The following is a 13,404-nucleotide window of genomic DNA, read 5'->3' on the forward strand; positions in this document are numbered from 1 at the left end:
GTGCACAGTCACCCAGAGGAACACCAGGCTTCTTGAGGTCACTCTACTCTTGTCCTTTTACCCTGTCTGACATCTTTACCCACACTGCCAGTAGCTAGCAGTCTCTTACAGTCCATACTCGCAGGGAGAACTTTCTTTTTCTGGTCTGGCTAGTACTTGCCAGCCAGTCAAATCACTTAGGCAGAACATACTTGCTGAGGGTCTCCTGTGTAAAAGTTTGGGCAGAAAGAAATAATGTAGAGGAAACTTCTTAAATATGTGATATACTCAACCCAGGGTCGCCTGCAAGTTGGTGTTTTGTAAATGATCAAGTTAATTATTTGCATTAAGAGACTAAAAACCTTTAATACTGCTCATAATACATGTTCATACTTGGTCCTAATGGCAGACGAAAGGACAGCCATGCTAGGTCAGTGGGATGGGCATTTTCCTTCCTATTTGAAAAATGCCAAAGTTAAGGCTTGGAGACACGCAAGGGCTCAGCTAAAGTCACACTGAGGCAGAGCCAGCTGTAGTCTGTTCACTTTAATTTAACACATGTTGATTAAATGCTTCTGCTACTTTGAATCAGACTCAGTATTGTCCTTACAGTTTAGTGGAGGAGACAAATGTGAACAAGTCATTAACTCCAGGCTGGAATCCAAGGCTCTGTTCTTTTCCTGTAGATTGGCCCAGTTAAATAGATGAGGCTGTCTAGTAAGAGTTGATGTGTAGAAATCGCTTCAGATCTAGCTTAACTCCTGGTGCCAACTCAGAGAAAAATGGGAGAGAAATCAGAGAATATTTAGATGCCTTCTGTTCTTCATGTGAGGCTTTAGTCATTGCCATTGCCTGCAGAATTCTTGAAGGAGACATCTAACATCCTCAGCTGACAAGCCTGAGCAAACCTAGACAGACATCTAGGGGTGTGTTCACAGGGTAAGGCAGCCGGGGCTGACCGTGGTGGCCGTCACTAGCCCTTCTGAGGACCCTCTGATCTCCCTTTTCTGCTCCCCAAGCACAGGTCTGTTCTCTGTCGTCCTCGTGGCCTTCTTGTGAGTGGCCTCACCTCCTTCCCTGGTAACCATTTTCGCATCTCCCACTTCTGGTACCAAAGACAACCCCAAGCATAGACCCTTATACCTGCCAAGTGAAAGATATTCTGGGAGCCACCTCAGAGTGTCTGTCCTGAGGCCTGGGACAAACTTCCGATTTGATCCTAGAAAAGTCTCTGAGTCTCTTGCCAAGTTCTGATGATCAACCAAGAAGCAAATATGCACCCCCAGCAGTGGGGTGTAATAAAGGAGCTCCTGGACTCAGTAGGTTTAGATGTCATTCCCACCGTTTACTGGGGTGGTGACTTGAAGCAAGTCATTTAATCTCTCTGAATATAATTTTAGTTTTAAAATAAGGCTGATACCTGTCCCATAGAGCTGTTTTGAGAAGTGAGCCAACGTATGAGAATGTGCTTACCAAGCTCAACTATTCTGAGACTGCGAAAGATGATGTCCAGTCCCCTGTTGAACAATTGTTATCGGACTTCTCCCCCCAGCAGTTCACATTGGTGGGTTTTGTTTCCCCAAGGAGAGTGGGACTTCCTCAAGGGACCCTGACTTGGGTACCTTTGGTATCTTCTGCTGCCCCAGACACAGCAAGTTACATTTAATATAAACCTAATGGATTTTTTTAATGGATGAAAGACTTTAAAATTCCTACTCTGGCCCTGTTCTTTGAGCTACATTTGGCTAAGGGACCAGATCATCTCACTCCTTTACTGAGCATTTGCTAGCAGAGGGGTGGCCTGAACATGGCCATCGCTATGAGAACTCATGTGCCCCGGGAGTCTAGACGCAGGTCAGCATCTTCCTGCAAAAGGTCTCTTTTCTCCCTTTCTTAAGACTCAGGTGGCCAGGAGAGGGACGGGGAGAGGGAGGCTATACTGATGCTGTCTTTAAACAGGCACCCCTGGATATTCTTTCTTGTCTTAAAAACCCTGGAAATAATGGACTGAAATAGCTTGAGTAAGGTTTTCAAAGACTGAGTTTGGAACAGAAATCAGAGAGCTTCAGAAGCAGAAATCTGTTACAGATTCAATTAGGCCCCAGCCTCCTCCAAGGAAAGGAATCCACTTAGCCCGCTCTGATTTGGTTTAGGCTTCCATTTCCACTGGGCTCAGCTGAAATGCTCGGGATTGCTGTCATGGGATGGTCTGGGGTCCCTTTGCAGTGCTTCCCTCCTGCTTTCTTTCATTTCTAATCTACTTTTATTTCTTTCCATTTATTTCTTGGGAGGATTTTGTTTGCCACTAATTTGACTTCTTAGACCTCAAGGACAACCCTTCTGGGCTGTCTGGCCAGGGAGCCTGCTGTCTGTTTTCCGTGCTCAGGTTCCTCCAGCCTGCCCTGGGGAGCTGATTTATTAGTACTGCTTTGTTAGCAGATGTCAGGCTGTAAAAGTCAGACTTCTGTCTTTTCAATAGCAATTTTTTATCTAGCTGGTAAAATTCTTTTTTTTTTTTCTTTTTTATTGAGACAGAATCTCACTCTGTTCCCTAGGCAGGAATACTGTGACATCAGCTTAGTGCACAACAGCAACCTCAAACTCCAGGGCTCCTCCTGCCTCAGCCTCCCAAGTAGTGGGGCTTCAGGTATCCCCACCACACCTGGCAAGTTTTTCTATTTTTAGTAGACACAGGGTCTTACCCTTGCATAGGCTGGTCTTGAACTCCTGAGCTCAAACAATCCTCCTACCTTGATCTGCTGGGGCTACACCACGCCCAGCCTAAATTGTAAAATTCTTATACTATGGTTTGTTTCTTCCTACTTCATTTAATTTTGTTGGAGCATTTTACACTTTAAAGATCTTTTTAGCTGTTTCTTGATATAAATGGGGAGCGAAGGCCCCATGTCCTGGACATCACTTTTCTTATTGCTGGACAGTTACCAGTTACTCCAGCACATCCAGGGAGAGCTAAAGCACAACCACACTGGTCTCTGTCTACTCCAGCCTGTACCCTGATTTCCAGTTCCCCACAATAGCTGATTTAGGGTGTGCATTCTATTGTTTCTTTTGTTTTATTTTTTTGATTTATTTATTTTGAGACAGAGTCTCACTGTGTCACCCTAGGTAAAGTGCTGTGGCATCACAGCTCACAGCAACCTCAAACTCTTGGGCTTAAGCAATTCACCTCCCAAGTAGCTGGGACTATAGGTGCCTGTCACAACACCCGGCTATTTTTTGGTTGTAGTTGTCATTGTCGTTTTGCAGGCCAGGGCTGGATTCAAACCTCTATCTCCTGTGTATGTGGCTGGTACCCTAGCCGCTGAGCTACAGGCGCTGAGCCAGTTCTATTGTTTCTACTCCTTAATCTGCTACTGTGATACTTAAACTTGTCATGTTCTTATTTAGGAATCTGATGAGAACCAGTGACTCACCAGAGAAATATGTACATAGATGCAATCCTGTATACATTTGGTGGGGAAAGGCCCTTCAGGGACTCCCTAAGTGTCCCTGACCTCTGGGTTAAAAAGCCCTCCTCTAAATACGTAACGTCACACTTGAAGCTGTGGGGAGGTGGGAGGAAAATAGGGAGAACGAGAAGGCATGCAGAGATGATGTGCCATAGTTATCACTAAACCCTCAAAGGGTTGTTTGAAGCACCTGGCTCTGATATAGAGAGTAATATCAAATAGAGAGTAATAATTTCAGGAGTGTGTTTCGAACCAAAAAAGGGAAAAAATAAGGGTAAAAACAATGGATAAAATGCAAGTATAGTGATTAAATCACATTAAAGAAAATAAGCAGGAATTTACCTACCATGAAGTATAAGTCCAGTAATAACAGGGAGCTACCTGGGGAACTTGGACTTGGCGATAACAAAGTGTCATCCCCTTGTTCTTTTGCTGGAATGATGTTAGAGAAAGATAGCTAAAAGGTAATTTAAGTGAAATTCAGAGTCTCATAACAGAATACTTAAAATGTCCAGGTTTTATTTCATTTTATTTTTTTGAGACAGAGCCTCAAGCTGTCACCCTGGGTAGAATGCTGTGACATAACAGCTCACAGCAACCTCCAACTCCTGGGCTCAAGCGAGTCTCCTGCCTCTGCCTCCCAAGTAGCTGGGACCACAGGCGCCCGCCACAACGCCCGGCTATTTTTTGGTTGCAGCCGTCATTGTTGTTTGGCAGGTCCAGGCTGGATTCAAACCCACCAGCTCAGGTGTATGTGGCTGGCGCCTGAGCCACGTGAGCCACAGGTGCTGAGCCAAATGTCCAGGTTTTAATTGAAAATATCTCATCATGCCAAGAACCAGGAATTTCTCAATCTTTTTTTTAATTAAATGATAGCTGTATACATTAATGCAAACATGGGGTACAGTGTAGTGTTTTCATATACAATTTGAAATATTTTCATCCAACTGGTTAACATAGACTTTGTGTCATTTACTTAGTTATTGGAATTTCTCAATCTTAATGAAAAAAAAGCAACCATTAGATGCTAACTGTTGTTGGTTGGGATGTTAGAATTCTGTCTGAAAAAGACATCCTATATCCATGAGTTAGAAAACTTAATATTGTTAGGATGCCAATATTATATAAAACAATCCATAGATTTGGTGCCGCCACTATGAAAATCCCATGATATTTTGGGGGGTGGTCAGAAACAGAAAAATCCATCTTAAAATTCATACGAGTCCTCAAAGGACCCTGAGTAGCCAAAAACAATCTTGAAAAAGAAAAACAAATATGGAAGATTCTAAGTTCGTGGTTTTAAAATTTACTGTAAAACTACAGTAATCAAAACAGTGTACCAGCTTTATACCAGCATAAAGTTTTATACCCAAACTTTATACCAGCATAAAAAGGGAGATATAGATCATTGGAATAGAGTAGACAGCCCATTTATGTGGTCAAGTGATTTTTGACAAGAGTGCTAAGACCAGTTAATGGGAAAAGGACAGGCGCTTCAATAAATGGTGTTGGAGAAACTTTTCCACATGCAAAAGAGTAAAGATAGCCCCTTACCTAAGGTAATGTACATGGAAAGTAACTCAAAATAGATCAAAGGCTTAACCAGGGGTCCTCAAACTTTTTAAACCAGGGGCCAGTTCACTGTCCCTCAGACCATTGGACAGCCGGACTGCGGGCCCCGGGACGAGTTGGCTGCTAAACAGGACAGGCAGCGGTGGCAAAAACACCCAGTGGGCCGGATAAATATCCTAGGCAGGCTGCATGTGGCCCACGGGCCATAGTTTGAGGACACCTGGTTTAAACAGAAGAGCTACATCCATGGAATTCTTAGAAGACAAGCTAGGGAAAATTGTTACGATGTTAGATTTAGTGATATTTCTTAGCTATCGTACCAGAGGCAGAGACCAAAAAAGAAAAAAAAATAAATCGAGCTTCATTAAAATTAAGCTGAAGTATGCTCTTAAAAATGGTTAAAAGGGTAAATTTGAAATATGTATATTTTACCACAATAAAATATTTTTTAAAGAAATCATGGTGAAAAACTTCCCAAATTTGGCAGAAGATGTAAACCAGCAGACTCAAGAAGCTGAGTGAACATCAAACCGCTGAAGCCCAAAACCTTCCATGCAAAGACTGTGAATCATACTCAAACTTTCAGAAGGTTAAGACAAAAATAATTTCGGAAAAGCAGCAAGAGGAAAACAATTTGAATGACAGTGATTTTATCATCAGGAACCATGGAGACCCGATAAAGTAACACATTTTTTAAAGTACTGAAATAAAAGAGCTGTTAACCCAAAAACCTGTATTCAGCAAAATATTCTCCAGGAATGAAGGAGAAATCAAGACATTGCAGATGAATGAAAACGAAAAGAACTTATCACCAGCAGACATATTCTAGAAGAATAGCCAAAGGAAGTTCTCTAAACAGAAAGAAAATTATAAAAGAAGAATCTTGGAGGATCAAGAAGAAAGAAAGAGCACAGTCAGCAAAAATATGAGTAAGTAAAATAGACTTTCTTTATCCTCATTTCTATAGTATAGTTTGGTAGTTGAAGCAAAACTTAAAACACTATCTGATGTGGTTCTAAATGTATGTAGCAGAAATGTTCAGGACAGTTAAGTTCCAGTGGGAGAGGGTAGGAGATCTAAAGGGGGTGGTAAGGTTTCTGCCCTTGACCTTGAACTGGTAAAATACCTACAGGAGTAGAGCATGCTGAGTTATGGATATATAACATAAGACCTAGAGCAGTCACTAGCAAAGTTAGTGGGGTATATGCAAAAGGGATATACTCAAAACACCGTAGAACAGATTTCCATAAATATTCAAGTAATCCATGGGAATTCAAGAAAAAGAAAAGAGAAGTAAAAAATAGAAAACAAAATATAAAATGGCAGACTCAAACCTTAATATATTAATAATTACATTTGGGGCGGCGCCTGTGGCTCAGCGGGTAGGGGCTGGCTCCATATACTGAGGATGGCAGGTTCGAAACCGGCCGCAGCCAGCTAAAACACCAGTGGCAACTGCAACAAAAAATAGCCAGGTGTTGTGGTGGATGCATGTAGTGCCAGCTACTTGGGAGGCTGAGGCAAGAGAATTGGTTAAGCCCAAGAGTTGGAGGTTGCTGTGAGCTGTGATGCCACAGCACTGTACCCAGGGCGACAGCTTGAGCCTCTGTCTCAAAAATAATAATAATGAAAATAATTACATTTTAAATTATGTAAATTGTCTCGGTCAAAAAAAAAAAGTAAAATGTCTGAACACACTGTCTAAAAGACAGAGATCGGTAGAACAGGTTTTATAAAAAATCATCCAAGTATACACTGTCTATAAGAAACTCTCTTTGAATGTAATGATGCAGGCAGGTTGAAAGTAAAAGGATGAAAAAAGATGTATCAAAACACAATCAAAAGAAAGAACAGGCTGTAACAATATCAGAGAAAGATTTTAGGGCAAAGAAAATTCTAGAGGAACATTATATAATGAAAAAAAGGTCAGTCTACCAAAATGACATAGTAATACTAAACATGCATACAACAGACAACACGTTTGCAAAACATGGAAAACAAAAACGGACAGAACTGGGAGGAAAAGTAAATAAACAAACCCACGAGTATAGCTGGGAACACAGCCCCTCTGTCAAGAGGTGATAGAGCCAACTAGACAGAAAATCCGCAAGGATATAGAGCAGTTACATAATTAGCATCCGCCAACATGATCTAATTGACATGTAGAAAACACCCCACCCAGTAAGAGCAGAATGCATAGAAATGCTAAGACAGACCATATTTGGAGTCATAAAACAAATCTCAAGAAATATAAAATGATTCAAGTCAAAGGAAGTAAATTCTCTGAGAAGGAATTAACAATATTTGAAACAAACCAGATCCATACCTCCTAGCTCTGTGTCTAGCCTGGCACATTGTGCGACACATAGGGTCCTTATAATTTATTTTGTCCAGTCTCCTCCTCATTCAATTGAAGAAACTGACTCTTGGGTGGGGGTGGGGGGGGGTGGGGACATGGCTTCTTCAGGGTCTCTCTCAGGTGCTCAGTAGTCATTGGATTGACTCATTGATGAAACACAGTGGCTGTTTCAGGAACAGTCACCACACTGAGGGCACAGACCTGAGCTCACCGCATCTGTAACCCTCCTGAGCTTCCCCTGGGCTGCCCTGGTCACTCCCCCCTCTGGGTATCTTACTATTTTGCATCTGTGTTTAATAGGCACTGTTCTGCTGTAATGATCCAGTGGTTACCTCCGTCTCCCTGACTGTGCCAGAATTCCTCCCAGGGAAGGGCCAAGTCTTTCTCATTCCAGCTGTTTGAATGAATGCCTGGATAGATGTTCTCTCTAGGGAACATCTGCCTCCCAGGAGGGCACATTCCTTTAGCAGACACTGCCCTTGGAGAGGTATTCAAGGTGTGGAATGGAGTTGGGTCCACAGGGCACTGCTAAGTTCCTGCTTAGGGTGATCAAAATCTTTGGGATTTTCTGATGCTTCTTGAAAAGGGCTTCTTACGGCTCCGGAGCTGCCTAATACGTTGCGGTTCTTTCTTCTTATATTTTCCACTTTGAAGGCCCCTACCTTCCCACTCTCCCTCCAGCACTCTTCTTTCTGAGATGGGCAGAATAAAAAAACCTGCTTCCATTTTTCCCTGTTGTGGCCTGATTCCAGAGGTTCTCATCATGCACGCATTTCTGATTTTATATACATATTTAAATCACGCTCGGGGAAGTCATTTACTGGATTCCTCAGGCTTATGGTAGAAACTATATGAGATCCTTGATAAGCGTAATATATTTCTATTAAAAATTAATATGAAAGCTATATTGTTTCCAACTTTAAAGTAACGTGATTTAATTCATTTCATTTCATATGTGGCCACAATTCTAAAATTACTTTTAAAAAAGGTAGAAGATTCAAATCAGTCCCGGGGACCCTTTCTTTATCCCTTAGTAAACCATGGGTCTGTCATGTGGCAGACAATCTATGCTGCCATTTCTCTTGTGACATTTACAGTCTGCACATGGGTACAGCAAGTACTCCCCTTGGAGGCTTCAAATGAGTCCTCTGTGAAAGATTAGGTGCAGGCTCTTTTTAAATGCTGCTATTAAAAAAATAAAATTTAATGGAAAGAGATAAGCATTTCCCAACACAAGCCAGCTCCAATTTTATATTTCCTTAATCTGCTTTATATGCTGCTGCAGGAAATTAAACCGAAATTGTCCTCTCTGACGTGTGCATATGCGGCCGTCAGGAGGGGATGGGAGAAGGGAGACTCAGAGCTATTGGAAACAATTTTTCTGCTTTGTCAGAGATTTATTGTGACTTTATTTGTGGGGGCGGGGGGGCAAGGATGCCCTCCTCACCTTCCACTGGGCTAAATGGCTGTGCCTAGGGCCACCCAGGATTCTCTTCCTACCTCCCTGGCCCAGCTCTCTAATAGGCTAGGTGGTGTCCAGGAAGAGGACCAGATGCCCTCTGTCACTAGGTCTGGGCTGCAGCGTCCTGCCTGCCTAGCATGTCTCTTCATTCATTCATACATCCTCCTACACACACAAGAGTCACTGACGTATTTTGCACATTATGAATCCTATTTCTTTTTTCTTCTTTTTCCCCTTTCCTCTCCCGCATCCACCCATCACTCAAAGCAAATTTAAATGTTTACATGCTAATCAGACCTATGTTTAGTTTTACCTGAGAGACAAATGATGTGGGTTGTTTTTTTTGTTTTCCCAGTTTCTTCGGATTAGTCCTCTGTCCCAACCTGTACCCATTTCTTCTCTGCTTCTAGCCATCCTAGTGGACCAGATCCTCTAATCTTAGCATCTCAAGCCCAGGGGTTGGGAGCGTATTGGGTGCTATATTCACCACCAAATAAGAGAATACAGCACGTGACCAGCAGCAGCTCGACCAGGAAGACTCCTGTGGTCCTTCGGGATATCTCAGAAGCCATGTCCCAGAGACCTTCTGGTTTCTCTCCTGGGCGACCACAGACTGTTCACAGGGGAGGCCACATATTGCGGTCCTGGAATGGACACTGGGTTGAGTCCTGAGAGCTGAGTGATCACCCTTGGTCTACCTCTTAGGCCAGGCAGCCTTGGGAAGTAGTTCCTTCCATGCCGTGAGAGTGGGCCGGGATGATCCTTGTGGCCCTTCCTAAGGAAGCAGCTGGGAGGTGTGGACATGAGGCCTGGGGAAGGCCAGGCAGCTCCCTCTTCCTGCTGTCACTGTGATTCCATGCTGGCTGTGGGGCTGGAAGCCTCCTGCTGACACGTGGGCAGTAGCCCTGCCACAGGACGGGAACGTCTGCCCCTTCAGCAGACAGGACACTCTCGGCCTTAGAGGAATACACCTGGTTCTTAAAGTCGCAAAGGGGAGAAAGTGAAACTTACAGCCGGAACCTGAAGGAAGGTGTGAGTGAGGAAGATCGGAGCCCACGTTATGTTTGAAAACACGCACCTCAACATGAGGTTGCCAGGGTGATAAGAAGACAGCTTTGCCATTGTCCTCTGAGTCAAATCACAGAGAAGCACAGATCATTTTGGTGAGGAACCAAAGAAATGTAACCGAGAGGACAAAAAAGAAGCTGGTCTGGAGATTCTGAGGCAGCAGGCTGGGCCCTCACCCAGCAGAGGGCGCCCGCGAGGACAGGCGATGGGCGTCCCTCTGCCCAGAGCTTTCCAGGCTGCCTTCTGGGCCATTCATCTGCCTTTGCGAGATCACAAGCACATCTGGCCGTCTGTGGAGTAAAAGGGAAGAGGAACATCTGAAAGCCCTTTCAAGTCAGAGTTTCCCATGAAGGCTCTCTGTGATCCAGGAAACCTCCTCTCTCCACAGCCGTGTGTCACACAGGTCTCTGCCTCAGACCTCACGATGTCCAGAGCAGCAGAGGACACAGGGCAGTTCGGAGAAAAGAGAATAAATCATGAGGCATGTGCTCCCCGAATGGCATCAAACATTTGTTTTTAATCTTCTGTGCAGAGAAATGTCAGAGAGCTCTGCTGCCTGCAAAGTGGGGGCTGCTCCCAACCCCTCCCCTCCAATCCCAGACAACCCTCCGCCTCGGGATCTGCTGGCATTTGCTGTCCAGGCTCACGACTTAGTGAGAAATGCATCCCTTCCCCATCGTTCAGTAGGTTAGCCCGGCTACTCCCTGGGCTCCGGTCCCTGGTGTCGGGGCTGAGGGACCTGACTGCCAGTGCAGAGTCACAGCCGGACTCCCAGAGCAGAGATTTCTCCAGCCGGGAGGCCAGGATCTGAGGCGCTGTGCCTGTCTCTCCCTTTGTCTCCCAGCAGCTAAATCGAGACTCACTCTGCCTACCTATTTCCCTTCCAACCTAAAGGGAACGTTTTTTAAAAAGCAAAAAAGAAGGCAGGAGCACGGGCTGAAGCACCGTCAGTGAATGCTGTTTCTCCAGGCTTCAGCTTTTCTCCTCAGCGAAAACAAAGCCTGACTGCGAGGCCACACCGTGGACCACCTGAGTCCTTTCCAGCTCTCACGTCTCTGTGGCTTTAAAGATGTTCATACCCAAGAGTTCCACCCCTAGGAAATTGTCTTAAGCAGATATCCAGCAAAGCCTTATGCTGGAAGGTCTGCATCACATCCGAATAAACAACTGGATGTGATCTAAATTTCCAGGAGTAGTTTAGTAAACAATGGTCCATAAACAAGATAGAGTGCATTGTATACAGCCATTAGAAAGGCAGCTATGCTCGCTGTGAACTGACGTCAAACAGTGAATAGTTGCTGTTATTTAAGAGTTCACCCTATCAGGTGTTTTGGACCCCAAGGGCCCACCGGAGCCTCCTGGATCCTCACCGTCACTCCCAGGGAGCTGACTAGGTTCCGGCCCCGGTGTCTCCTTTGAAGCTCTATGCATCCGAGGCTAAGAGCTGGGTGCTACTGCCAGGTCCTTTGCTAGGTGCTTAATGGCCACCAGAGTCCCATTTTTACATGTCTCCTGGGTACATCAAATACAATGGACACCCCTCCCCTCAGCTCATCCCACCACCCTTTGGGCAAAGCAAGATGTGATACTGCTTATCTCTAGTTTGTTTATTGCTCAAATATTTGTGAGGGTATTCTGATTATTCATAGCTCCATAGCAAACCATCCCAAAACTCAGTGGAGGAAACCAAGAAAATTATGTTCACAGATTCTGTGGGTCTACATTTCCACAGTGGCGTTTCATCTGCAGATAAACACTGCTGTCTCCGGCTGGGGGTTGGAATCTTCTGGAGGCTTCTTTATGTACTTGTCTGGTGCCTTGGCTGGATGACTTGAAAGATGGACTCAGCTCAGTGTTTCAACCACAGCCCCTATGCATGGCCTCTCTCCATGTGACTTGGGCTTCCTTACAGCATGGCGGCTTGAGGTTCCAGAAACAAAAATACTAGTGAGGAAGACAGAGGCTTTTTGGATCCAGCCTTGGAAGTAAACAGCTTTACTTCCACTGTACTATTACTGAAGTAATTACAAGCCCCCATAGATTTCAGGAATACTTTGAAGACAAAATTGGTAAGATGTAGCAATGGACTGAATATGGGGAATGGAAGAGAGGATTGTGGAAATGCTGGTGCTGTAACGTCCTATGATACAAAAAGAGTACAAGAACACAGGTGTGTAACAATCACAGTGCATACAGATGAGAACTGAATGTCGCATACAATAAAGAAAGAAAAGGATGTTAAGGTGGTAACACTGCTTAAACCTCTACACATTAAACTCATGCCCTAACAATCCCTGAAGATCATTGTTGTCCCTGAACCCCTGCAAGGCTCAGAGACTGAGTCTGCTCTCCAAACACCACATTCAGAAATCACTTTATATTCTGGCTCAGAGAAGGACAGTTACGTGAGCCTGTGGAGTTTACCAGGCCTCGTATCATGGGGAAAAGATGGGAAACAGGCAGGGCCCACCTGTTTCAGGGACTAACCTATCTTCTGTCCTTTCTCTTTAGGCTTTTGATATTATTCGAGTGACACACGGCAGAGAGCACAGCCTGACTGAAGATTTGATTCTACTCTTAGAAGAATGTGATGCCAATATAAGAGCGTCCTAAGGGAACCCATTCCAGGGAAAAATGGCTTTACCTTTCCTGAATGCCTTATTGAGGTCACACGCTGTATACTCTGTTTGATGTGTGAACCACTCCTACTGGAAATGCTGTTCTGTGTTTATGTAGGTAAATAAGGGCAGACATATGGTTTGTAAACCACAAGAATCATTAGTTGTAGAGAAGCACAATTATAATAAATTCAAAAACGTGGTCGAAAATGCCATCTGGTAGTTTGTTTTCTTTGCTTACACACTGGCGATTTTATTGTTTAAGATCTCAACATTCAAGAGAGAAAATTCTATTCTGGGCATGACACAGTAAGTCACAACTTTCTCCTTGATATGTATGTAGAGATAATTGGTTAAAAATCACTATTTTCACATTTGCTTCCAAGCAAAATGTTAATGTCCATTTTGGCAAGAAGCAGAATTGTGAGATGTTATCTTCACTCTTTTTGATAAATGTGTGCATTAGTTACTTCCAAACGTATCTCTCCAACACAATGCGTTTTATCCTAAATCTTAGAAAATGGTCATTTTAGGTGTTATTAGAAAAAGTTAAGAAATCTCAATGCCAAAAAAGAAAATGTTTTTTAGATGTCTCACAGCTCTTTGTGTAAATCTTTCTCACAAGCATGTTATAACTCTTTGTGTATGCCATCTTTTTTTTTTTCCCCCCTGAAATTTTTTCCTGTAATTTCTCCAATCTGTGGTTTGACATGTGAGCAGGAGACACAGCACAAAGCTCTGTGATCCTGCTGGAAGCAGGGTGCGCGCGTCCCAGCTCAAATCAGACTTGCTTTCTTTTCTTTTTCCCTTCTATCAGTCCCAATTATTTGGCCTGCCTTTCTGCGTTCCCCATGGAGGGGAAGAAATCGTAGCCAT

At 43.9% G+C, this 13,404-nt stretch overlaps 1 protein-coding gene across 1 annotated transcript in view; it reads left to right on the forward strand.

Annotated features, from left to right (window-relative positions):
* Positions 1-12,735, forward strand: part of SMYD3 (SET and MYND domain containing 3) — a 583,543-nt gene extending 570,808 nt beyond the window's left edge. The window contains exon 12 of the mRNA XM_003798803.3: positions 12,422-12,735. Within this exon, the coding sequence (XP_003798851.1) occupies positions 12,422-12,523 (102 nt within the window). The 3' untranslated portion in view covers positions 12,524-12,735. The remainder of the gene's footprint in view (positions 1-12,421) is intronic.
* The last annotated feature ends 669 nt before the right edge of the window (positions 12,736-13,404 follow it).

This window comes from Otolemur garnettii, unplaced genomic scaffold (assembly GCF_000181295.1).
Source record: "Otolemur garnettii isolate 467f Iridium unplaced genomic scaffold, OtoGar3 scaffold00141, whole genome shotgun sequence".
Taxonomy (NCBI): Eukaryota; Metazoa; Chordata; class Mammalia; order Primates; family Galagidae; genus Otolemur; species Otolemur garnettii.